The sequence below is a fragment of the Mya arenaria genome, chromosome 3 (genome assembly GCF_026914265.1).
Source record: "Mya arenaria isolate MELC-2E11 chromosome 3, ASM2691426v1".
Lineage (NCBI taxonomy): Eukaryota > Metazoa > Mollusca > Bivalvia > Myida > Myidae > Mya > Mya arenaria.
This window is the reverse complement of record NC_069124.1, coordinates 92,185,243-92,213,214: the sequence shown is the minus strand read 5'-3', so window position 1 is coordinate 92,213,214 and position 27,972 is coordinate 92,185,243. Positions and strand designations below refer to the sequence as shown.

The 27,972-nt window shown below is 38.8% G+C and overlaps 1 protein-coding gene across 2 annotated transcripts; it reads left to right on the top strand.

The window, feature by feature from the left end:
* LOC128228008 (uncharacterized) lies at nt 1-27,858 on the top strand. Of its 2 annotated transcripts, XM_052939020.1 has the most exons (13): nt 1-923; nt 14,956-15,074; nt 15,204-15,322; nt 15,505-15,628; nt 20,638-20,852; nt 21,338-21,766; nt 22,024-22,224; nt 22,412-22,513; nt 22,798-22,941; nt 23,129-23,290; nt 23,551-23,688; nt 24,331-24,356; nt 26,366-27,858. In XM_052939020.1, exons 1-12 carry the CDS (start codon nt 613-615, stop codon nt 24,349-24,351), a joined length of 2,085 nt encoding a protein of 694 aa, XP_052794980.1. In that variant the 5' UTR covers nt 1-612; the 3' UTR covers nt 24,352-24,356; nt 26,366-27,858. The 2 variants fall into 2 exon arrangements, with proteins under 2 accessions (XP_052794980.1, XP_052794978.1); XM_052939018.1 differs by lacking the exon at nt 24,331-24,356.
* Nucleotides 27,859-27,972: the final 114 nt, after the last annotated feature.

Here is a 27,972-nt window from a genome sequence, read left to right as displayed (position 1 = left end):
CCATTTAGACAGGCGGCCTAAGGCGCTTTCATTAATTTCTACTAACCATGGAGTGATCCGCATGAGTACCTGTGACAGTCTCGCGACATTCAATAATTTCTCGCACCAATACTCGATTTGAAAGGTAAAGTAGAAAGCTTTAGGTTCGCCTATTGATAAGTAAACTTAAACCGTATAGAGATTTAGTGTCCTAACTTAAGAACGTGTTTTATGTCAAAATTAACAAATGTTGGGATAAATGGAGGTGTTGTTTCAGTTTCTACCATATTGATTTGTTAGGATTGTGTTGTTAACATATGTGGAATATAACTGTTGTGAACGGCAAAGGCGATAAGTGAGAGAAGAGAAAATCTATATTTGTGTATGGTAAATACACACCTGTATCTCTCTACCTGTGACATATACAGCAAATAAAGGACGTATTCAGACCAGTATTTACTTTCACGTTACTTGAAAACTGTAATTTGTTTTCTTTGTATGGATAAAACTGCTCCAATGTTAGACGTTTATACAGGAGACACAGGAAGGATTGTCACTTGAGTGGTGTACATGAGGATCGTCAGTGGTCAGTTTTACCCTTCTTAGTCAGCAAACACAAATACCGGCATCAAGATGAGCTTGAGGAAGTTAAAGCTGTTCAAGATCATCCAGACGGGCACGACCGAGATGATCCTGAAGGCGCTTATGGACTACCTAAAGAGCGGCAAGGACCCAAACATCCGGGACGAGGTGACAGGCGGCACGTTGCTCCACCTCATCATTGAGAATGGAGACAAGTTCATCACGGGACAGACCGTGTCCGGGGTCTACATGCTCGTGTGCAAGGATATTGACATCGACGCCCAGGACAACTTGGGGGAGACGGGCCTCCACAAGGCCATGCGCATCAACGGCGGCTACCGTATCATCATTGCTCTAATGAGGTAAGCTTCAACAGAGGTCCTTATAATTTACCTTAATAAAATGTGTTCATGTCTTTAAAGTCTTGAAATTGCAAAAGAGTGGCAATGTGTCCCTGGTCGGTAGTCTGACAGGAGTTAAAGACGTAAAAAACAATATCTAGACGATCATGGGTCTCTAAGTTTAATAGCTGTGAGTGGTCCTCGGTTTAACCAGAACATTTGTATTTTTTTAATCTGCCGGTTTTTTTTTACAAGACCAAGCCATATAGAAAGCAACGAACAGTGGAAATCTTTATATTTGTTTCCATCTTAAAGCACATACTAGGTTAATAGAGTTATCAATCAGCTCACATATAGATAATAAACGAAGTGTACTTTTAGCATCACCAGTATGACGAATACGTCCAAAACCGAGGTCAACTCTAAATTAAGACAGATAGAACGTTCATGTTGGCAACTAAATATTTTGATGGGATAACTTTATTAATACAAAACCCAAACAGAGAAATTAAGATTATGTTATTGGCAAAATTACTGTTAATTTGCTGGTTTTTTCTCTCTTTTAAAGTCTAGTTAAAAATGTCACGTGGCATGCAAGATACATTTATTGAGTTAAATGGGTCGGCATTATGTTATTACTTCTAAAGATTAAAGAAAGGCTGTAATGGAATCAATATTGACTGAACTTCCAATGCCAGAAATACTTTCATAGTATGGAGTGTTCGACTAGTGCTCCTTCTTTCTTGGACTGTAAACAAACACCGTAACATTCTGTAAGTTTGTCAGTATAACCTTTGAAAAATGACTACAATGTATGTGACACTGCGCCAAACCTCCTCAAATGTAAACCAGTCAGTATTGATAGTGTTCTATTATTTATTTATAAAAAACACCCAAACATATTCGACCACAAAGGGATATATAATTAGATTCACTGTTCTTGAAACTAAATAAATCAATGTACTAAATTCGACTGCTTACACATACATGCCTTGAATTTCGTTTGATTGTTACAAGCTGTCCATGTAATTTATCTTTATTTATTAAAATTCCGTTGTATTTAGAGTACGTCTGCGTTTTAATTGATGAAAACATGTTTAACGTCTGCATACTGATGGTGTTTGCGGTTTTGCTTTATAACAAATGAAACACATACTGTGAAGCACGAAATAAGAGTTTATTACCGTCAAATGTAGTCATAATAACCACACTCAGTGTCCGCGAAACCACGAGACCACAACCGGGGCACCTATTGTACGACTGTTGCGCGAGTCACAGTGCACCCACTGACTCGCGCAATACTGAATAACATAGGTCAACAATAGCATAGCATAGGTAATAAATAGCATAACATAGGTAAACAATAGCATAACGTAGGTCAACAATAGCATACCATAGGTCAACAATAGCATAATGAAGGTCAACAATAGCATACCATAGGTCAACAATAGCATAACATAGGTAAACAATAGCATAACATAGGTCAACAATAGCATAACATAGGTCAACAATAGCATAACATAGGTAATAAATAGCATAACATAGGTCAACAATAGCATAACATAGGTCAACAATAGCATAACATAGGTCAACAATAACATAACATAGGTCAACAATAGCATAACATAGGTCAGCAATAGCATAACACAGGTAAACAATAGCATAACATAGGTCAACAATAGCATAACATAGGTCAACAATAGCATAACATAGGTCAACAATAGCATAACATAGGTCAACAATAGCATAACATAGGTCAACAATAGCATAACATAGACCTGTCAACAATAGCATAACATAGACCTGTCAACAATAGCATAACATAGACCTGTCAACAATAGCATAACATAGGTAAACAATAGCATAACATGGGTCAACAATAGCATAACATAGGTCAACAATAGCATAACATAGGTCAACAATAGCATAACGTAGGTAATAAATAGCATAACATAGACCTGTCAACAGTAGCACATTGGCGGAAAGTCGAACCTCTAACAATCATTCTAGTTGTGTCATATATATATACTAGAATGAAAGGCTACCAAAAATGAAACGTGGTCACATTTAAACGGTATTTGAAATTGCCATTACACAGATGCACTGACAAAAATGCATTGCCTGGCCAACGAATTGCCGAGAGACAATACAAGATTACCGCAGGTTAATCATGGACAACCATTATCTAAATAATTATTCGTTAATTTGTTAAACATGTTGTAACTTTTTTTGAAATGTCCTCCCTGATCAGTGTCCCAAGTATTTATAGCTCCCAACAACAGCGAACATCAAAATATTTAAGCGTAAAAACCTTTCATATAGCCACAATACCTCACATTTATTGTAAACAAATAAATACATAGTTCATTGCGATTATCATAAATTGATTTCGTGAACAAGTTTTAAAACTCTCCCAAAATGGGAATATTACAAAAATAACACCAAAACAAATATACCGGTAGTGACCGTTGCTTAATCCTGTCATAGGGACTTAAACTTGTTCGAGGAATTGGGGCCTACTGTTATATTGTGCCAATATAGCCCCAGCCATTCCGCTCTCTCAAATCGTTCATTATTGTCGTTACATATCTCGAACTCTTGTTATGTTTATAATATCACAACTAGCCGGGTTTTATCTAAGTGTACCCTGATGTAGTGTGCGTGTTCGTGTGGTTATCAATTATCAGTGGATTCGAGTCTTCAACCCTACCACGCTGCTCTAAGTTCTAAAGTTCACTGAAAATGAAGAAAATGGAAATGAGATCATATTCTAATATTCCATGCATTTAAGATGTTAATGTTGCATATCAGCACAATGTTTTTCTTTCTGTTTTGACAGGATTCAGGTTTTTAAATCAATTAAATATTTCTATCCTATTCGTTAAAAACTGAGAAAGACGAAAAACAGAAAACAGCTTGGAAAGTAGATCTCTATACACAAACACGCTTTTTTATTTTTTGCTAAAGTTTTACTCTACAGGTTTCAAATGTCTATGCAACATTACTGAATACCTTGGATAATTAAATTACTATAAAAACGTGTCGCCCGTTAAATTAATTCTCACACCGTACCAGTACGGGCCGGAACGTCCTGTAACAAACTTCATTAAATGCAGGCAGAAATAAACCCATCATTAAATGTTTTATTAGCGTAGACAACCACAAAAAGGCTCACATAAAACTTTTATTCCAATTTCTTGCAAAAACAAAAACAAACAAGTTATAAGCCATTCTGAAGATATATACATAATTTACATCCGTACACACAGACAAAATTACAATCTAAGCGTGTTGATACTTCACTACAGTACTTGAGCCAGCACAATCTAAGCGTGTTGATACTTCCCTACAATACTCGAGCCAGCACCATCTAAACGTGTTGATACTTCCCTACAATACTCGAGCCAGCACCATCTAAGCGTGTTGATACTTCCCTACAATACTCGAGCCAGCACCATCTAAGCGTGTTGATAATTCCCTACAATACTCGAGCCAGCACCATCTAAGCGTGTTGATACTTCCCTACAATACTCGAGCCAGCACCATCTAAGCGTGTTGATAATTCCCTACAATACTCGAGCCAGCACCATCTAAGCGTGTTGATAATTCCCTACAATACTCGAGCCAGCACCATCTAAGCGTGTTGATAATTCCCTACAATACTCGAGCCAGCACCATCTAAGCGTGTTGATACTTCCCTACAATACTCGAGCCAGCACCATCTAAGCGTGTTGATACTTCCCTACAATACTCGAGCCAGCACAATCTAAGCGTGTTGATACTTCCCTACAATACTCGAGCCAGCACCATCTAAGCGTGTTGATAATTCCCTACAATACTCGAGCCAGCACAATCTAAGCCTATTCATAATTCCCTACAACACTTGAGCCAGCACGATCTAAGCGTGTTCATTATTCCCTAAATACTTGAGCCAGCACAATCTAAGCCTGTTCATAATTCCCTACAATACTTGAGCCAGCACAATCTAAGCCTGTTCATAATTCCCTACAATACTTGAGCCAGCACATTCTAAGCGTGTTGATAATTCCATACAATACTTGAGCCAGCACAATCTAAGCGTGTTGATAATTCCCTACAATACTTGAGCCAGCACAATCTAAGCGTAATGGTACTTCCCTACAATACTTGAGCCAGCACAATCTAAGCGTAATGGTACTTCCCTACAATACTTGAGCCAGCACAATCTAAGCGTGTTGATACTTCTTTACAATACTCGAGCCAGCACAATCTAAGTGTGTTCATACGTCCAAACAATACTTAGCCAGCGCAATCTTAGTGTGTGGATACTTCCCTACAATACTCCGCCAGCACAACATAAGCGTGTTGATACTTCCCTACAATACTCGAGCCAACACAATCTTAGCGTGTTGATACTTCCCTACAATACTTAGCCAGCACAATCTTAGCGTGTTGATACTTCCCTGCAATACTTAGCCAGCACAATCTTAGCGTGTTGATACTTCCCTGCAATACTTAGCCAACACAATCTTAGCGTGTTGATACTTCCCTGCAATACTTAGCCAACACAATTTAAGCGTGTTGATACTTCCCTACAATACTTAGCCAGCACAATCTAAGCGTGTTGATACTTCCCTACAATACATAGCCAACACAATCTAAGTGTGTTGATACTTCCCTAAAATACTCGAGACTGAACATTTAAGTGTATTGATACTTCCCTACATTACTTTGCCAGCATAATCCAAGCGTGTTGATTCTTCCATATGGTACACGAGCCAGCCATTGCGTTCTAGGCTAAACTCTACCTTACAACAACTACAACGTTTACTAGTTTTCAGTTCTCTTTTTTTTTCTTTCCAACGAAATTTTTATACTTTTTAGTATCTGTCTGTATGTTTGACAAATGAAGGACCCAATCATTCGGAAAAACGCATTTTGCAGCATGGTTAATTAGTGAGGTCGGCTAGCCTAATCTCGAGCAAGGGTGGTGTGGTTTCCAGGTTGAGCCTTGTAAGGCACTCCACCGTCTCGGGGGCAATCGTTCTTTCGGCTGTCAGGGTCGCGGAAATCTGAACTCCAGCAGTTATTTAGGGAAAACACTTCAACCTATCAACCATATATAGACATGTCTCCATTTCCCCATGAACTAGGTAAATTAAAGATTTAGATCATTCCTTACGACTCGATGTATAATCTGGTTAACGACTACTTTGCCGAAACTGAATGCATCCATTGTTTTACACCCATCAACGGCTGTGCATTTGCTGGTGTGGCTTTAGGTATGCCCCGAGCGCGTTCGATGTAGTTCCGCAATAACGCAATGGAGGTTTGTGCAATGAAACAACTCTCAATCCCCAAACTGAAACCAGCTAACAAATTACCCCGACCTGATCAAAGATGGTATCGCAAACATTGCACGAGGCATATTTCTTCGATTGTCAGATAAACGCCATTAAGGCAGAAAGTCCTGTAAGTTGATACAATTGTCGATTGTTTGTGTTTTGAAAACGAACGGGTAACGTGTCAATGACACTTAAATTATTCTTAAACTGAACAAGGCGGGGCGCCCCTGAGGTCCGATAAGTGGCTTAGTGTGGGGGCAGTGATCATATCAGGGCCTCAACTCCACCATCGTATAGGGTCATTCACTGATAGACCTTCAATGTCCCAGTGGCCCTGACTTTTGTGGCTGAACTGTCTATGTATACACAAAGATTTAGTCTTTGGAAAGTTAAATCCTATATGTCAATTTGAAAATATTGTTTCATAAAACCGCAACATAGTGTATTTAAACGGTGGGCTGTTTGTTTGTTGGGTTTGTTAACTAAATGTTTTCAAAGCCTCAACAATACACGGTCATTAGAAATCGGAATAATCAGGTTATTTATCTCACATATTACTATAGGATGAAACTGTACTTTGTAAGGCTGTTTATAAACTATTGTTTTCATCGGTGTGGAATTTCGTCAATATCTATTTTAAAAGAAATACACCCTAAACCTTAGATCCAGTTTGTAATTGTTATCAAAAGTGTTCATTTACAATGGCATATCAGGGTTCAAAAGTTCGGTCATGTCATTTAAGTACTTTAAGTGTGGATAATTGGACGGCTATCTGGAGACCATGGTTGGAAGGGCGAGGCCAGATAGCGTTGGATGCACCGACCTTGCTCTCGGCGAGGGTAGCTGGCAACATGAGGGAGATTTGTGTACGATAATCAGTGGGCAAGGCGATGTAAACATACCTCGTGAGCGTTGGTGTTGAAAGGAGAGGCCGATAGTAAACTATTAAAAATCCGTTTCTAGCCTTGGCTTCCCAATAGTACAAGGAATATATAACTTGAGAAAAACAATTCATATACATTAGAACTCAATATGTAAAATATCAAGATTGAGTAACAGCACAGAGTACCAGCATTGAATAACAGCATTGGGTATCAGCATTGAGTACCAGCATTGGGTACCAGCATTGAGTACCAGCATTGAGTACCAGAATAGAGTACAAGCATTGAATAACAGCATTGAGTACCAGCATATAGTACCAGCATAGGGTACCAGCATATAGTACCAGCATAGAATACCAGCATTGAGAAACAGCATATAGTACAAGCATAGGGTACCAGCATATAGTACCAGCACAAGCCGCCCTGCACCAGTGTACACCCAAGAGATGGCGAATGCAGAAATATCTCTCCAGCCGCCCTGCACCAATATACACACATGTACACCAAGAGATGGCGAATGCAGAAATATTTCTCCATCCGCCCTGCACCAATATACACCAAGAAATGGCGAATGCAGAAATATCTCTCCAGCCGCCCTGCACCAATGAACACCATGAGATGGCGAATGCAGAAATATCTCTCCAGCCGCCCTGCACCAATATACACCAAGAAATGGCGAATGCAGAAATATCTCTCCAGCCGCCCTGCACCAATGAACACCAAGAGATGGCGAATGCAGAAATATCTCTCCAGCCGCCCTGCACCAATATACACCAAGAGATGGCGAATGCAGAAATATCTCTCCATCCGCCCTGCACCAATATACACCAAGAAATGGTGAAAGCGGAAATATCTCTCCATCCGCCGGAAATATCTCTCCATCCGCCCTGAATCAATGTTCACCAAGAGATCGCGAATGCGGAAATATCTCTCCAGCCGCCCTGAATCAATGTTCACCAAGAGATGGCGAATGCGGAAATATCTCTCCATCCGCCCTGAATCAATGTTTACCAAGAGATGGCAAATGCGGAAATATCTCTCCAGCCGCGTTGCATGGACCACCTTAAAATACCGAAAAATTATCAGAAGTTAACGGTGCGAAATAAAGTTTTATTTTCCACGACGTTTTTCCCTGTCAGTTAACAGACATGACATGTAACGCTACTCCGGTGAGATCGTGGAGAAACATGAAATATATCGCCAACCGATTAGTGTTCAACTAGACCCTTGCTTCTAGTGTTTTCCCCATCTTTGATGTGTTAATTGTTTCCTTGTTTATCTAAATCAGTTGGCTGTAAATTTATTTTAATTGAGTAAAACTTTCATAGCACCAGAGGCTAACACGTGCTTGTTCTTCATAAAAAAAACGCTGTTATTTGTTGCATTCATGGTTTATTATGACATTCGAAACTCGGTACGCTATCCTGATGATTCATAATTTTAGTGTCACTCGTTGTTTTTTGTTAGTATTTCGGACTGCACCAGTTCATTAACAACATAATGGTGTTCAACCTACTAATTCATGTTTGTTCACCTATACTCTTGTCGGTAGTAGTCGGTGGTTTCTGCAAACAGATTGTAAATGCTAGACTTTTCAAGCCTGTTGAAGGTGGTTTAAAAAAGTTTTTAACGTCAAAATCTAGGCTCGGAGGAGCAAAGGAATATTTTCTTATAAACGTATGTCGAAAGAATTCCCTCAAATCTGCTAAGCGTTCCATTGCTAGCCGAATGCCCTTACTTTAAGTGGGGGTGGCGGAGGGTGAGGACGCCTGGTCTACAAATTACGTTACGGTAACTACGTACTGAGCGTGTTGACAATTTCCTGCCGCAGACGTGAGCGTCCTTGTTTCGTTAGTTTTATCGACCGACCCCCCCCCCCCCCCCACAAACACACACAGTCACCCGCCCACAAACACACACAGTCACCCGCCCACAAACACGCACAGTCAACCGTGATCTGGGGCCGTATTCAATAAGCATCTTAGTAATAATTTTCAACTAAGTGAAAATTGCCATTTTTCTAATTTGAATTTTAAGAAAATGAACAATGTTTGTACACCAAAAATATGAAAATAAGCAAGAAAATGGTCTAAACAATATATGCATATGAATTAATCTGATGAAAAGTAGCGGGTATTTAAAATAATCGTTGTCAAACATTACGAAATTCTCACTAAGTTGAAAATATTCACTAAGATGCTTATTGAATACGGCCCCTGGTTCCATCAATATAATCAACCTTTAGCAGGCCATCGTTCACTTCTGCGGGAGGCATAACAAAACAACATTGTTACGTTTTGGAGAAATGTAAACAGTTGTATTTAAAGAAGTAAAAATCGTGACTTCCAAATTTGTATTGGTACTATAGAAGACGTACTACACGGTGTACATAGAAACATGAGAAGCATGTGATTATACTTTGAGCTTTACCCTTGCCCCGGGCCGAGGTTTGATTAACAGACCGGCACTTTCACACAATTCGTATCCTTATGAAGGATGATATTTGATATCGCGGGTGGGAAGATACCATCTTGGGCGAGTCTGGGTTGCCATCACTGTAACTGGGCACGAGGTCCTCAACACACATACACAACACTGCTGTTCTTTACAACACATGCTGATCATGATGGTGTGTAGGTTTTCACTGTATATACAAGGGATACATCTATGATCATTAAAGCACAAGCTTTATAATCAACTCAGCTCAACTTAACCCTTGTTTCTCTTTAAATAAAAGCATCCAGTCCAGAATACATCAAAACAACGTTTACAACAATACTATCAGTACCACTTTGCTTTCTTTACTGGTTTGTGTTTTATCTGCTTTTCCGGGGAAATGGTATCAAAGCTAGTTTTTAGGTTGCTAAATGATATTTGTATGTTTTGACCACTGGTTTATTGTTAGTGTTCATGTTTTGTCTTCTAAACAATTAAGCCGAACGACCGCCGGCTTAATTGTTTAAAATACCAAAAATAAATGCTAACTTTTAAGTGTCATCTTTTAATGTTCAAATCGATCGACGTTTTTTTGCCGGAATTATTGATAGTTGAATCGCCGAAATATAAGTCGTTCTTATACAAATATTTAGGTATAGATCGTCTCAATTAGTTTATGTGAGTAATGGGTGGCATACAACCGAACGCTTAAAACATGTACTGGGAAGTTGTTAGTACTGTAGAAAAAACACGAGTACATTTCGTAAGATGATAATCATGTAAAGCTATAATGTTCAAATATTTATTGTATATATAAGATAATCATATATGTGACCGTGATGTGTAATTAAAAAAATACTTAAAAAAAACACATTCATACGTGCTACATACATGTACATGTATACCGTTTCTTACGCAGATATAAACAAAAGATAAAACGCCTAGAAGTCAATAAGCCAGGTCTTTGTCGGTAACACAACTAATTCTACTATTATTTACGTTATCATGCATTTGAATGTCTATTTAAGGAATGAATTGCGGGGTTGATGTCATTATCGGGGTATGAACGCAATTGGGTTGGTTAATGTGTGTAGAGTCCGAAGAACTCCACGCGTACTTTGACCAACCCAATTGCGTTTATATCCCCGATAATGACGTCAACCCCGCAATTAATTCCTTATATTTACACCAATAGTTCATTATTTCATTCAAGAATTGTTAAAAAAAGTACTTCATTTCATTTAAGAAAACCTTTCAGTAATCCGTTCTTACCCATTCTGTAAATAGAACGGAAACATTTTTTTTCAAATGACGTCACAATAACGCGGGAAAAGATCAATCACTTGAAATCACTTTAAAACGTAAAATTGAAACACTTCTGGTACCAATGTATTTAAAATATAATAAACGAACACTTTTAAAAATGTTGATCTATATTTTACGGGACCTGCAGACACAATACAACCAATAACAAGATCAATAGCTTTCATGTATATTGTTATGCAATGAATTACGATCCGAAGATGTTGCGTTCATCGATTGATGAACGCAATTGCCGAAAGGCAGTTCATTTAAGGAATGGAAGTTGAGGTGTGAGTATATGAAAATGAATCGTTCATTTGGCTACGCCATACCTTTACGATGTTTTTTTCATAATATACCTCCAAATAAACGACAACCTATACGCATTGATATAAATTACATTCATAAGCATTTTATGTCCAAAGCAATGCCCATTCCCTGGTTTGAGTAACTGGTATTTTAATGGTTAGTTTATAGCTGAAAGAAGAATACATTAAAAGTAATACAATCCCAAGTGCACATTTTTTTTTGCGGCAAACAAGCTTTATATAAGCGGTTGTTAGTATAACACTGGAACTGCTTGTGTTATGACCATAGTATACCACGACACTGATGAATAAACAAACCTTTTATCGCCTGGTGTTATACTATACAGTAGTAGTACATGTAATAATATAAGGATAGCAGGCTTACTCATATTAAAAGTGTACCGGTTACCCTATTATACAGAGGGACAATAATAACCTGTTTATCATTCACAGGGCCTTCGAAGAGGCCCCCGGATTCTCATTTCCAAACATCGCAACGTATTATTAACTCCCTATCCAAAGTTTAAATACGATTTTGTATTAAATCAGATGAAGTGCATTGATGCACCAAATATACTTTCACGTCCTGATTTACTGGGACGCTTGATGTCATTATACAGAACACTGCTATAAATAGCTACAAATATGTGCATATCGATAAAGAAAAGTTGTTTTTGTCAATTTGCTATAGAAAGCTCTTCAACTTGATTAAAATTCGGCGCCTGGAGCACACCACAATGTTTGCGTGGGTTTTATGTGGATGGGTTGACTAATCGTCGTATTTGATTTCATCAACGAGTCGTTCTAGATAGGTTTCCTCTAGGTGAAAGAGCACTACACTGCCAGCTGGTGTTCCCTCGTTAAGCCAGACGTTGCGACCAGTACTTAAGACGCTACACGTTTTGACGTTTCACAGTACATATGTCTGGCAGTTCTGTAACGCCATGAGCACCTTATGTGTCTGGTAGTTCTGTAACGCCATGAGCACCTAGGATGGGGTTGTTATGTGACACCATGAGTACCTATAGTGTCTGGTAGTTCTGTGATGCCATGAGCACCTATAGTGTCTGGTAGTTCTGTGATGCCATGAGCACCTATAGTGTCTGGTAGTTCTGTAACGCCATGAGCACCTAGGATAGGGTAGTTCTGTGATGCCATGAGCACCTATAGTGTCTGGTAGTTCTGTGATGTCATGAGCACCTATAGTGTCTGGTAGCTCTGTCACACCATGAGCACCTATAGTGTCTGGTAGTTCTGTAACACCGTGAACACCTAGTGTCTGGTAGCTCTATAACACCATGAGCACCTATAGTGTCTGGTAGTGCTGTAACGCCATGAGCACCTATAGTGTCTGGTACTTCTGTGACACCATGAGCACCTAGGATGGGGTAGTTCTGTGACAACATGAGCACCTATAGTGTCTGGTAGTTCTGTTACACCATGAGCACCTATAGTGTCTTGTAGTTCTGTAACGCCATGAGCACCTATAGTGTCTGGTAGTTCTGTAACGCCAAGAGCACCTATAGTGTCTGGTAGTTCTGTGGCACCATGAGCACCTATAGAGTCTGGTAGTTCTGTAACGCCATGAGCACATATAGTGTCTGGTAGTTCTGTAACGCAATGATCATCTATAGTGTTTGGTAGTTCTATAACGCCATGAGCATCTATAATGTCTGGTAGTTCTGTAACAACATGAGCACATAGTGTCTGGTAGTTCTGTAACGTCATGAGCACCTATAGTGTCTGGTAGTTCTGTAACACCATGAGCACCAATGATGGGGTAGTTCTGTAACACCATGAGCACCTATAATGTCTGGTAGTTCTGTAACAACATGAGCACATAGTGTTTGGTAGTTCTGTAACGCCATGAGCACCTATAGTGTCTGGTACTTCTGTGACACCATGAGCACCTATAGTGTCTGGTAGTTCTGTAACACCATGAGCACCTAGTGTCTTGTAGCTCTGTCACACCATGAGCACCTATAGTGTCTGGTAGTGCTGTAACGCTATGAGCACCTATAGTGTCTGGTACTTCTGTGACACCTTGAGCACCTAGGATGGGGTAGTTCTGTGACAACATGAGCACCTAAAGTGTCTGGTAGTTCTGTTACACCATGAGCACCTATAGTGTCTTGTAGTTCTGTGACGCCATGAGCACCTATAGTGTCTGGTAGTTCTGTAACGCCAAGAGCACCTATAGTGTCTGGTAGTTCTGTGGCACCATGAGCACCTATAGAGTCTGGTAGTTCTGTAACGCCATGAGCACATATAGTGTCTGGTAGTTCTGTAACGCAATGACCACCTATAGTGTCTGGTAGTTCTATAACGCCATGAGCACCTATAGTGTCTGGTAGTTCTGTAACACCATGAGCACCAATGATGGGGTAGTTCTGTAACACCATGAGCACCTATAATGTCTGGTAGTTCTGTAACAACATGAGCACATAGTGTCTGGTAGTTCTGTAACGTCATGAGCACCTATAGTGTCTGGTACTTCTGTGACACCATGAGCACCAATGATGGGGTAGTTCTGTAACACCATGAGCACCTAGGATGGGGTAGTTCTGTAACACCATGAGCACCTATAGTGTCTGGTAGTTCTGTAACGCAATGAGCACCTATAGTGTCTGGTTGTTCTGTAACGCAATGATCACCTATAGTGTCTTGTAGTTCTGTAACGCCATGACCACCTATAGTGTCTGGTAGTTCTGTAACAACATGAGCACATAGTGTCTGGTAGTTCTGTAACAACATGATCACCTAGTGTCTGGTAGAGCGTGACTCTTACCTTTCGCAAATATCTGCATATAATAATTACGTTGTATTGTGTAAGAGAAGCAAACTACAATATTGCCATATTTCGCTATCCTACCAACATGTAAGGGTTTAAAACAAACATTTCCCTATTAAGTTAAAAGGTAAAGGCCAACGTCCTTTACAAATGTTTAATATTCTAGAGTAAATATTTCTTTATTTGGACAGTGTATAGAATACTAGGCGTTTGCTGAAATATCAAAGGTGATGAGCATAAATATAAAACAATGGATGCTATTTGATTATTTAATAAATATAAATTGTGCGGTTAATAAAAGGGGTCCTCTAGGCCTCAAAATTATTGTGTTTTTTTTTCTTTTTTTATAAATAAAATGTTTAATTATAGCATTCCTTGATTCAAATTCTATTTTTTTCTTTAACTTGTCGTCTAAATTGCATTTTCGAAACAAAATAGATAAAGCAAAGTAATTCTGAGGACGTAACGTTTACACAAAGTGCACTTTTCTGTAGTAAACATAGTGTTTTAGGTTTAGTATAGGTTTCGGCATCAATTGTATACAACTGGTTAATTCTTCGGTTTGGTCGAAGTAAGCCGAAATGTTGATTGATTGCCTGCCAAAATGTACTTTTAACCAATCAAATCATTTAAAAGTACAAACTAAACGAAATAACCTCTGGACAACTTATCCAAGATTTGTTTTACAAATGGCTCAGGTGTCCATTGTTGGAACTAGTTCTGTCATTACAATTCAACGGCAATACCAAGGTGCCTATTCGTCAACATCCTAGGATACATTTTCAACACAGTAGTATTGCACTGTTGAATATCCATCCTCGGTACGACATCGCACCCATGATCTTTATGAAAATGCCCTCAGCCTCGGACCAGGTGCCGTGTTTGATCCGGTCGTCATTCTATTACTAACAAGACACGCATGTGTTTGACGTGTAAGGGTATTTTCAATTTCCGATGATTAACGTGCGTAGGTTATTCCTGTAATGTTTGACGTATGCACGTGTGTTTTAGGTGCGGTGCTGACAGCTCTATCCAGAACACGGATGGGCTGACAGCCGAGGACACCCTGCGGAAGGAGCGGCCAGATGGTTGGGAGGAGAACCTACACTGGTTTAACAAGTTCAGGCCAGGTACGTTCAGTAAATTACAATAACAACTCTGTTTATAATTCAAAAATCTAGGTTAAAGAAGTATAATTGTATGCATTAAATCACTAGTCAGCATGTTTGTACTATATCTTAATATGTCTTTATATGTAGGACTGTGGTGCGCACTGAACTGTGAAAACCCTGACCGGAAGTTGGTTGAGAGCCTTTTGAAAAACTGGTGCCGTGTGACCACGGTGAAAAATGGCAAGGTTACTACCATGAAAGTCCTGGTAGGTTTGTTTCGTCATTGGCCAGCTTCATATACATGTATATCTATATGGAGTTCATGATTGTGTTAAACAGAACTTTGTTAATTAATAAAACTAAAAACAAGAATTCTCGCGGTTGTCTGATTGAGCTCTTGTAGATTGTATATATAATATAAACGGTGAGTGTGTATGCAATTGTCCAGGTTGAGAACGACATAAAGAAGCGGGACCTGCTGCAGCTGATCGAGAAGTACGAGAACACGAACGAGCTCGCCCTCGCCACCACCGCCGGCATGGGCTTCATTGTCCGCATGTGGCTGAAACAAGGTACGTGTCGGTGGCACTTGAACAAGTGCAAACGTGGGGCTCAGATTAGTTAAGCGTTTTGATCGAAGAAAGCATGGGACTCGGAGAAGGTAGGGAATTTGTTATGATAAGCTTGACCTGTTTTAGCAAAGAATGACACGTGACTCAAACAAGGATAGTTTTCGATTTTGACAGAAGTGGATACTAGTATATTTCCAAACATAATTGTCATGGTGCTCAAACAAGGTATATGTGAGAATAAAGCAGGTTGAGTATATGGCTAAAGGTACACGTATTGTTCAAACGAGGTGGTTATGTGGTTGGAATGAAATAGCGCTTGATAAGTTGGGCATTTTGGCTCAGACTTAATTGGCGTATGGTTCAGATAAGGTAGGCCTGTGTCATATCATCAACACGTTGACATATAGGGCAATCATCTACACGTTGACGTTGACATATAGGGCAATCATCTACACGTTGACGTTGACATATAGGGCAATCATCAACACGTTGACATATAGGGCAATCATCTAAACGTTGACATATAGGGCAATCATCTACACGTTGACATATAGGGCAATCATCTACACGTTGACATATAGGGCAATTATCTACACGTTGACATATAGGGCAATCATCTACACGTTGACATAGGGCAATCATCAACACGTTGACATATAGGGCAATCATCTACACGTTGACATATAGGGCAATCATCTACACGTTGACATATAGGGCAATCATCTACACGTTGACATGTAGGGCAATCATTTACACATTGACATATAGGGCAATCATCTACATGTTGACATATAGGGCAATCATCTACACGTTGACATATAGGGCAATCATTTACACATTGACATATAGGGCAATCATCTACACACAGGGCAATCATCTACACGTTGACATATAGGGCAATCATCTACACGTTGACATATAGGGCAATCATCTACACGTTGACATATAGGGCAATCATCAACACGTTGACATATAGGGCAATCATCAACACGTTGACATATAGGGCAATCATCTACACGTTGACATATAGGATAATCATCTACATGTTGACATATAGGGCAATCATCTACACGTTGACATATAGGGCAATCATATACACGTTGACATATAGGGCAATCATCAACACGATGACATATAGGGCAATCATATACAAGTTGACATATAGGGCAATCATCTACACACAGGGCAATCATCAACACGTTGACATATAGGGCAATCATCTACACGTTGACATATAGGGCAATCATCAACACGTTGACATATAGGGCAATCATCAACACGTTGACATATAGGGCAATCATCTACAAGTTGACATATAGGGCAATCATCTACACGTTGACATATAGGGCAATCATCTACACACAGGGCAATCATCAACACGTTGACATATAGGGCAATCATCTACACGTTGACATATAGGGCAATCATCAACACGTTGACATATAGGGCAATCATCTACAGGTTGACATATAGGGCAATCATCAACACATTTACATATAGGGCAATCATCAACACGTTGACATATAGGGTAATCATCTACACATTGACATATAGGGCAATCATCAACACATTTACATATAGGGCAATCATCTACATGTTGACATATAGGGCAATCATTAACATGTTGACATATAGGATAATCATCTACATGTTGACATATAGGGCAATCATCAACACGTTGACATATAGGGCAATCATCTACACGTTGACATATAGGGCAATCATCAACACATTTACATATAGGGCAATCATCTACATGTTGACATATAGGGCAATCATCAACACGTTGACATATAGGGCACTCATCTACACGTTGACATATAGGGCAATCATCTACACGTTGGCATATAGGGCAATCATCTACACACAGGGCAATCATCAACACGTTGACATATAGGGCAATCATCTACACACAGGGCAATCATCAACACGTTGACATATAGGGCAATCATCTACACGTTGACATATAGGGCAATCATCAACACGTTGACATATAGGGCAAGCATCAACACGTTGACATATAGGGCAATCATCTACACGTTGACATATAGGGCAATCATTTACACATTGACATATAGGGCAATCATCCACACACAGGGCAATCATCAACACGTTGACATATAGGGCAATCATCTACACACAGGGCAATCATCAACACGTTGACATATAGGGCAATCATCTACACGTTGACATATAGGGCAATCATCAACACGTTGACATATAGGGCACTCATCTACACGTTGACATATAGGGCAATCATCTACACGTTGGCATATAGGGCAATCATCTACACACAGGGCAATCATCAACACGTTGACATATAGGGCAATCATCTACACGTTGACATATAGGGCAATCATCAACACGTTGACATATAGGGCAATCATCTACATGTTGACATATAGGGCAATCATCTACACGTTGACATATAGGGCAATCATCTACACGTTGACATATAGGGCAATCATCTACACACAGGGCAATCATCAACACGTTGACATATAGGGCAATCATCTACACGTTGACATATAGGGCAATCATCAGCACGTTGACATATAGGGCAATCATCGACATGTTGACATATAGGGCAATCATCTACACATTGACATATAGGGCAATCATCTACACGTTGACATATAGGGCAATCATCTACACACAGGGCAATCTTCAACACGTTGACATATAGGGCAATCATCTACACGTTGACATATAGGGCAATTATCAGCACGTTGACATATAGGGCAATCATCTACACGTTGACATATAGGGCAATCATCTACACGTTGACATATAGGGCAATCATCAACACGTTGACATATAGGGCAATCATCTACACGTTGACATATAGGGCAATCATCTACACACAGGGCAATCATCTACACGTTGACATTTAGGGCAATCATTTACACACAGGGCAATCATCAACACGTTGACATATAGGGCAATCATCAACACGTTGACATATAGGGCAATCATCTACACATTGACATATAGGGCAATCATCTACACACAGGGCAATCATCTACACGTTGACATATAGGGCAATCATCTACACACAGGGCAATCATCAACACGTTGACATATAGGGCAATCATCTACATGTTGGCATATAGGGCAATCATCTACACGTTGACATATAGGACAATCATCAACACGTTGACATATAGGGCAGTCATCTACATGTTGACAAACAGGGCAATCATCTACACGTTGGCATATAGGGCAATCATCAACATGTTGACATATAGGGCAATCATCTTCACGTTGACATATAGGGCAATCATCTACTCGTTGGCATATAAGGCAATCATCTACATATTTACATATAGGGCAATCATCTACACGTTGACATATAAGGCAATCATCTACACATTTACATATAGGGCAATCATCTACACGTTGGCATATAAGGCAATCATCTACACATTTACATATAGGGCAATCATCTACACGTTGACATATAAGGCAATCATCCAGCTTACGGTGAACGTGCAAAAACCCTTTGCGGAGTCACTATTTTATTGATGGTACAAGACAAATATAAGGTCCACAGTACATGTATTTGTTAAGAAACTTGTTGAAGTAGGTTACTAAGACTCTTTAGGGTGTTACATTTAGATAAATAAGTATGTTAAGATTCAACACATATCGGTTAAACAGTTGAGGAATATGTTAGGACCTAACACGTATAAGAAATTCAGTATGCTATGACCTAACACGTATAAGAAAATCAGTATTTTAGGACCCAACACGTATAAGAAAATCAGATTACTATGACCCAACACGTATAAGTTAATCAATGTTTTAGGACCCAACACGTATAAGTTAATCAATGTTTTAGGACCCAATACGTATAAGAAAATCAGTATGTTTCCCATACTTATGTCGATTAGTGCGTAATTTTGAACCTTATACATTTAAATCAATCGTTGTGTACGAACCACACACATTTAAATAAATCAGTCCTATTCAAGAGAAACAGTCACATATAGATCAACGTTTGAAACGTAAATTGAAATGCGTGAGCAGGAGCGAACTATATGGCATGTACGGCATCTGAAACAATTTAATACGGTGCGCAGTTTCAATCACACGTCGTTTGTGGAAATACTCGTTTGATGCCGGGTTCCTTTGAAATCATTTAAGCTGTGTTTTGTCTAGTTATGTTAATATATCCCACTGCAAGTAAACAGTTATTTAAGCTGGATCAAGGCGTCCAGGGGAACTTTAACGACTTTGCATCTGCTCTTCAAGTTCTGTAGGCGGTTATTATATATACCTTAAAGGTATAGATCTTAATAGTTCGTACAAGTTGACCGTAAAATTGTATGCATATTCGTGTCCTGCACAGCAATTTGCCATTTACGAAACAATGATCCCTATGTGCGCTGTGAAACTTTCAAACATTTTATTGCAATTACTTTGACAGTCAATCGTTAAGGAGTCACGTAAAACTGCATGATTGAAAACGTTTAGATTTTTGAAAGGGTTTGAATGGTTCATGTTTTTCTTGCTTTTAATTGCATCTGTCAACAAAGATGTGAACGCGTGATTGAATGTACAAGATTTTCTCTAGCTTTTCCATAAATCTATCAACCGCAAACAATAAAAGTGCAGTTTCAATTTCCTACTTTTTACAACTCGAAAAAACACATTGAAGTTGCCATGTTTAGTAATAAACACCGTTAAGTATGGTTTTAGCTGAAGAGTTACGGAAGGGTGCTGCACCCTGTCATCTTGAGTAGCAACCTTCCGTCTTTATGGAGAGGATTCCTATGATTATAAATACATAAACAAACTAAATATATTAAGATAAAACCTAAACCTACTTCAATTAAACACGAGTTCAAATTCGCAATATCTAGATTCTTTACAGCCCGATACAATGTGCCATTTTCTCCTTTAGCACCCTGTCCTTCTTTTGAAACAGAATGCTCTTTAATAAACCTGCCTAAAACAAGAACGTTGAATGACCATTTATATATGACTGTGTTGATGCTTTATTTCAGGTATCGTCAACAACATGAATGTGAACACGCGCGACTACTGCTACCAGTTCCACTGGCGGGACACACCTGTCTGTCCCCGACCCATCGTCGCTGCCTCCTGGGAGTCGAACAGCTATGAGTCCGTAGATGTTGTCATGGAGATGCAGCCCGACACGCGCGTGCTCTGGACGCCCGACTACGACACCCGCAACCAGCCCAAACCCGTCTTCTTTCAGGTAACAAACACGCGATGATTTCGGAAAGGTTTTAATGAAGGGCTTCAGCAGTGCTGCAGTTGGTTACGTTATTCTTAGTTTTACCTAATAAAATTTTGATACGTTGCCATTTTTATGTCATCGTGTGTCATGTGAATGTTTGAGTTAGTATGTTATGTTTATATTGATTACAGATGTATTGCGACTTTTATATAGATTAATTTTCCTGAAACTTATTAGTTTTTTTTGCATAAATAATCTTATTTATTATAATTTATTTGTAACTGAAATGTATAATTGTGTTATATATGAATGCATATGATTAACATACGACTCAAGCAGAAATGTAGATTTAACATGCACATAATTAGGAAGAAAGATGGGTTGCGATAAATTGCCTGATCAACGACACAACCGTCGTCTATTAGAATGGCTTGTTTCTTGTTACAAAACTAAATTGTAACAGTTATATTTTCTCTCTGCTAAACTTGTCCAATGTGTTTCAGTTATTCTGCGGCCTGGGAGCGCCCTACGACGAGAGGATCGTACAGCGGGTGTTGAGAGGAAGTGATCTCACGGCACGTGACAGCACGGGCCAAACCATCCTCCACTTGGCCATTGCCACCAACCAGTCCGACAACAACGTCAAGTGCTTATTGACAAATAACGTGGACTTGGCGGCACGTGACTGTCAGGGCCGCACCGCGCGAGATTTAGCGGAAAAACTCAATTGTCCAAAATATGTGAGACTCATTGACGATCATATCGTGAGACTTGTGAAAGAGAAAAAGTTCGAGCCATTGGAAAGACTTATTCTTCATAATTATGATCATATTCTGGATGTGAATGATGGAAATAGAACTTTAACAGAAATAGCGAAAAGGTCGAGTACACAGAACATTTATGAAATTGTGCGCCTGACAGCTCCCATACAGGTGAGTTGTTCTGCTTACTTCGATATTAAAGTGTAAGTCTCCAAAATTCACAACTTTTGAATAACTCTTACAGTTTAAAAACGAACTAATTATACAATAATTGTAACTTGAACCTGTATATAATTCCCCCTGTTTCATCGCAATGTGTCACCAGTTTTTTTATTAATAACTAAAAAACGTGTAGTGATATCACAGTATACATCACCACACATATGAGATAAATTAACATTCTGGCTCAAATGGTGCGTTTTTTCAAGGCGTGCGTGAAGCGGGTTTTCCAGGCGGTGGACGAAGGCGCTACCGAGGACCTCCGGAAGCTGCTCGCATGTAAACGCTACGCGGAGGTACGTGACCGATGTGGACGCAGCATCCTGCACCGCGCCGTTCTCAAGCGACACGACCACGTGACCCGGTATATCCTCGAGGACTTCCCCACCCTCGTCAACAGCAGAGACAGTGTATGTAGACAACCGCTAATATTTACATGTTGTCTCTTGAGAGCGAAATTCTTGCATATTTAATAATTTTATCGTTTATTAACATTGTGGTACAGTAAATTGTACAGTACAGTTGTCCGTGCCACTGCAGGTGTATACATACAGTTAAGTACTTGGTCGTACATTCAAGACGCGTTCTGTGTTTCAGCTGGACCGGACGTGCCTGCACTACGCGCACCTGTTCGTTGACAACCCGGATATACTCAACCTCTTAACTCAGCAGGGCGCGAACCCCAAACTCTTCGACGCCGTAAGTATTCAAAGATACGCGCATTTTTAACAGATATATAAGGCCGACGAAGTCATTCAAATCTTGAGTGTTGTTGAACTAGCCGAAAATAAAGAGTAAAATAAGTAACCATTTGTTGACGCATTACTACATGGCATGGAATTTTGAACGACATCCTTCAGAAGATATCTATTTTAAATGCAATCGGTAGTTCTACGTTATGACTCGTGCATTTTCGCGGTAGATTTCTGTATGTTTGTAACATAAAATATCTTTATTTCATTCCCTGGTTACCTTTAAAACAGTTTGGTGTGGCTGCCAGCGACTTCCAGCGTGACGTGATCGGGAATCAGAAGTTCCAGAAACTGCAGCGGGAAATCTTGGAGTTCGATCTGAACGTGTATCTGTCTGAAACCGACTTCGAAACCACATTTAAATGTGCAATTAAGGTGCCTTTTTCAGTTGCCTGTTTTGTGTTTCGTCCGGATGTCAACAAAGGAAATGTTGTAAAATAGATAAGCATATTTAAAATTAACTCATAACGAATGTGTTCGTGGTACGTTATCCCCATTAATTGATTTTAAATATAACATAGCTTTAAAAAATAAAATAAATACTTCGTGTTTGGCCTTTTAGAACAGTGACCTAGAGACGGTGAAGTCGCTCGTGATGGGGCTGAAGAGTTTCGGTGACGTTACGCGTTACTCCATCACGCTGTTTGACTGTCTGGACAGCCGAGCCGTCGACATCGCCAAGTTCCTCATCCTCAGCGGCTTCGAGACGAACGTTTACAAACAGGTACACAACGTCCGGTAAACAACGTCTGGTTGTGACACTGTTTGTCTGCTGGCAAGGTCGATGCTGTATTTCATGTAATGGTGAACGCGTGTTTCGGGATATCAATATCTGCCATTTAATTACCAACGAAGAAAATATAAGTGTCCGTTTTATTCTAGTTACGGTTTCTTTATCACTAGTCTTATTCTAATGGTTAAACTGAGCGAATGTATGCCAACCTGCCCTTACTATAGCCCCGCCCCTTCTGATGTGTGTTACAGTATAGCGAGTGCGACCCTAACGACCCTATGTGCGCGATGCAGGAGTGCGGCCACTCCCCTATGTCTCTACGGGAGCGCGCACAGGAGCTCAAAATGGACGACATCTCACGCATGATCGACGCCGCATCAAACGGCAAGGTACGCTGGCCCCAGGCATCACATCTCCTTGCCATCAACTGTCACTTTCTCGAACTTTGCTACTGTTTTTTTATCGTCCGATGTTGTACACACCATATCGTGCATTATTTCAAACGCAAAGTCACAATTCTATTCAGTCTTTTTCTTTCAGTATACGTTTAAATTTACTATTTAATGAAGTTTGATATTTGTATACTTGTAGTTGTTTCTTTGTTACATCTTACATTTCAACACTGTATTTTACCTTCTAGTGGACATTGTAAAGAAACATGTATGTTCGATTGTACAACTATACGAATCTTTTTTGTTTTGTTTATTGCAAGAGGTATTGATAACTATCGTCGATTTCATGATAACGATGTCCACTCCATGGCTTTAAGCGCTAGTGCTGTGTTACCATAATCAGAGAAAATTGTCATTGAAGCCAGCCAGTCTTACTGCTTTAACACAGATTGCTCCACCAACCATAATTTTATGTACTTAATATATAGTTCCAGAACGGTTCTTACATCCATTAAACCAATAGCATTGAGCAATATTTAACTGACACATCATTTGCATTGTTTAACTCTTTTCCTGCCTACTGTACAGTGTATAACTACAAACGTAGCAACATTAATGTACCATTGGACTCATTTACAGACCCAAATAACGCGCCTGTAAGAGAGGTATTCACATTCTCCAGTATACTATTTTGTATGTTTGAAGCGTATATGGGTGAGAGGTCGCCGTTGTTGCATGTTGCCCCTGTAAGGGCTTGCTCACCTCACAAGCCCATCATATAGTATAAACACAGGGAGATAACTGCTACACCAGGATGGGCTTGTGATATGAATGTGCCCATTGTTCATGTCTGTTCTTTGTTGCCGGTGTTAATGTGCATACAGCGTTTATTAACTGTTTCTAGACGTTTCTATTTTGTTTCAACAATTGTTGTATACTATTTGTATTTAGACTGTTCGCTAGTGTGTTTTTTCTATTGCTTTTACTAACACTGAAACTATTCATGCCGTAAGAGGTCACCTCATGATAAAGGACATGTTCAAGATTATCGGTCTGGAGTTTTGCTTTGCTTTTTATTTGTCAACTTTGCTTCATTCATCATGCAACATCACTAATATTGTTAATCGCTTTTTAAACCTTAACTAGAAGCATATGGAAGCTATGAAATTACTGTTTCCACATTTGCTTATAAATATGACAAATATATATATACTTTATACCCCCGCTTTACAAAGTAATTTGGCAGAATTGACTACAATACAGTGAGGATTTGTCACACACAAGACCCGTTTTCCTACCCTTAAGGTTAAAGTCATGGTCACAGCAACCTTCTGAATTTAGTATGTTTTGCTATATAAGCCTAACTGATACTAGTTTGTTTCCCTCCGTTTCGTTGTCATACAATGCCAAATATAAAATTATTTGGCAGAAGTGACCACAATAGTATAAGAAGTGTCGCCCTTAAGACCTGTGTCCCTACCTTTGAGGTTAAGGCCACAGCAACCTTCTAAACTTAGTGCGTTTTCCTATATAGGCCTTACTGATAATAGTTTGTATCTGATCCATATCTTGTCATAGACTGTCAGATTTTAAAATTATATGGCAATAATGACTACCATTAGTATGAGGATATGTCGCGCAAAAGACCCGCTACCCTACCTTAGAAGTAAATGTCACAGCAACCTTTCAAACTTGTTTTGCTATATAGAAGCCTTACTGATAATAGTTCGTGTCTGGTCCATATCTTTGTCATTCCTAGTTGGATTTTGAAATGAATTGCCAGAAGTTACCACCATAGGATAAGGACCTGTCGCAGTATACAAGAAATGTGTCCCTACCTTCAAGGTCAAGGTCACAGCAACCTTCTCAACTAAGTCAGTTTTGCTGAATAAGCCTTACTATTGATAGTTTGTGACTTGTCCATATTTTTTCATTCGTTGTTGTATTTCTAAATGATATGGCAGAAGTTACATCCATAGGATAATGACACATGCGTATAATTGTTCTATCCTAGCAGTATTTTCTATGCATTGGTATATTAATCACATTCTGTGATAGCTCTCGTTTATTGTATAATCATACTTTTCAGCGGCATGTATTAATAATAGTTCCCTTAAACATTCTTCACTGTCCGAAATCTTGTTCTTGTAAGGACATCTTTTAAATATATAAATTATGTAGCACATATATTCCATGTAATTATGTTTACGCCATACTACCCTACGTGAGTTACCACGTATAAACGTCCTGCAGCCAATTGTATAACACTGGTTAATTCTTTGGTTTGGCTAAAGTTAGTCAAACAGTTTGTTGATTGGTGTATATTCATCCAATCCTTACTGTTGACCAATCAAATTGCTTTTTTGTGCAAACTATCAAAAAGATAAGCCGTGTTTTATACAAATTGCTGCTGTTTAACATATCATACAGTACTAGTATAACATTTACTTCTTCTCTCCATATACACAACAGTCTTGTACTGACCGTCTCTTTCTTTCTTATGAACATGTTAGTATATTTTATTAACTTAATCAGATACACCAATGTACATGTAATTACAGTCAGCTTTGTTTAATCCTTCTCATATATTCGAAACCAGACAGGTGCCAAACATTCCTATACATACAACCTCTAAAACCTTTTATACTCACTGATATTTTCTGTGAATCTTCAGTTAAAAATCCAGAAAGCCGAGGAGGTTACCCTGCCGAGCTACGGGATAGCCTGAGAGCCCCTGACCCCCAGCATTACTGTACATAGCGCAACAATTTGTAAATACCCGCCATCTGACATGGATTCACTGCCGTGTATATATCCATCTACCATTTTGCACCCATAGACTGGGACCCGAGTCAGCGCTACATTACAGAATCTGACAACAATGTCAGATTTTTTTTGGACAGTTTTTAGGGTGTACTTAGTGTTGTAGTAACGCATGAATGTCACTGGGCGACAAGCAATTTATGCCATTTTATGCAGTGTAATGTCATACAGAGTAATGTGACAGCATAATGTCACAGAGTGTAACGTGTGTAATGTCACACAGTATAATGTCTGTGTAATGTCACACAGTGTAATTGAGCATGTCGGACTATTTGACTTATATTTGTGTTCCAAAAACGCAGTTTGTGTTCTACAAAAATGATGCATTTTGATCGACACTATACATGTATAACTATGCTTTGATCGACACTATACATGTATAACTATGTTTTGATCTACACTATACATGTATAACTATGTTTTGATCTACACTATACATGTATAACTATGTTTTGATCTACACTTTACGTGTATAACTATGTTTTGATCTACACTATACATGTGTAGCTATGCTTTGATCAACACTATACATGTATAACTATGTTTTGATCTATACTATACATGTATAACTATGTTTTGATCTACACTATACATGTATAACTATGTTTTGATCGACACTATACATGTATAACTATGTGATAATTGGAGCATCATCATAGCAGTGCCTTTGTTTGAATGTTCTTTTTTAAAGCTTTTTTTGTTTTATTTCGTCAATTAATACTTTTAACTTTCTATGATGAGCTGTATAAAGGCATGAAAATGTGCCCTACATACACTTAACATTGCAACATACAAGCGAAGATGTTGATGGATGGACTGAAAAATATTGCTACTTTGTGAGGCAAATACACATTGAATTTTTTGAAGGTTGTTTCAAAATTAATATCATATTTATTATTCACTTTAAAAGTTAACTTGTTACTTACAGACAGTATTCACACACATTGTGATGTTTAGCTGGACAACAATAGTGCTGGAGTGGGGTGTTATAGTAAAGTTGTTGTGAATGTTCAGTGCTGTTGTGAATGTTAATAGCTAAATCAGACAAAAAATACATTTGTCCGTTATATTATACAATTTTTAATAAAGGCTTTATTCTAGGGAGTATTAGTTAATATGTATATTATAAGTGTTTACGGCTTTTTGAATGATTTTCTTCTTCATTATAACTGTTATGTTTAAATGTGTTGTTGCAATAGACATGAGGTATATAGGACTCATGCCTTGACATTATAAGTATTGTTTTGGATTAACAAAAAAGAGCAACTCCAGTACTGTTATTTTTTACAAAATGTGAATTGTTATATTATGATGTCGTAAAATAAAATAAAGTAAGAAAACATATTATGGTACTTGTTATGTTAAAATAACTTGAGGTGTACCGGTAAGCAACATTGAAGATGCTCATGATGCTGATTTGACTAAAAATACATGTGAACATAGAATATTATATAACAT

Excerpts from the sequence above, each read along its gene's own strand:
- LOC128228008 (XM_052939018.1), top strand. The coding sequence starts at position 613 with ATGAGCTTGAGGAAGTTAAAGCTGTTCAAGATCATCCAGACGGGCACG. Across the intron at positions 20,853-21,337 it reads CCAAACCCGTCTTCTTTCAG|TTATTCTGCGGCCTGGGAGC; the intron begins GTAACAAACACG and ends AATGTGTTTCAG. Across the intron at positions 22,942-23,128 it reads CATTTAAATGTGCAATTAAG|AACAGTGACCTAGAGACGGT; the intron begins GTGCCTTTTTCA and ends TTGGCCTTTTAG.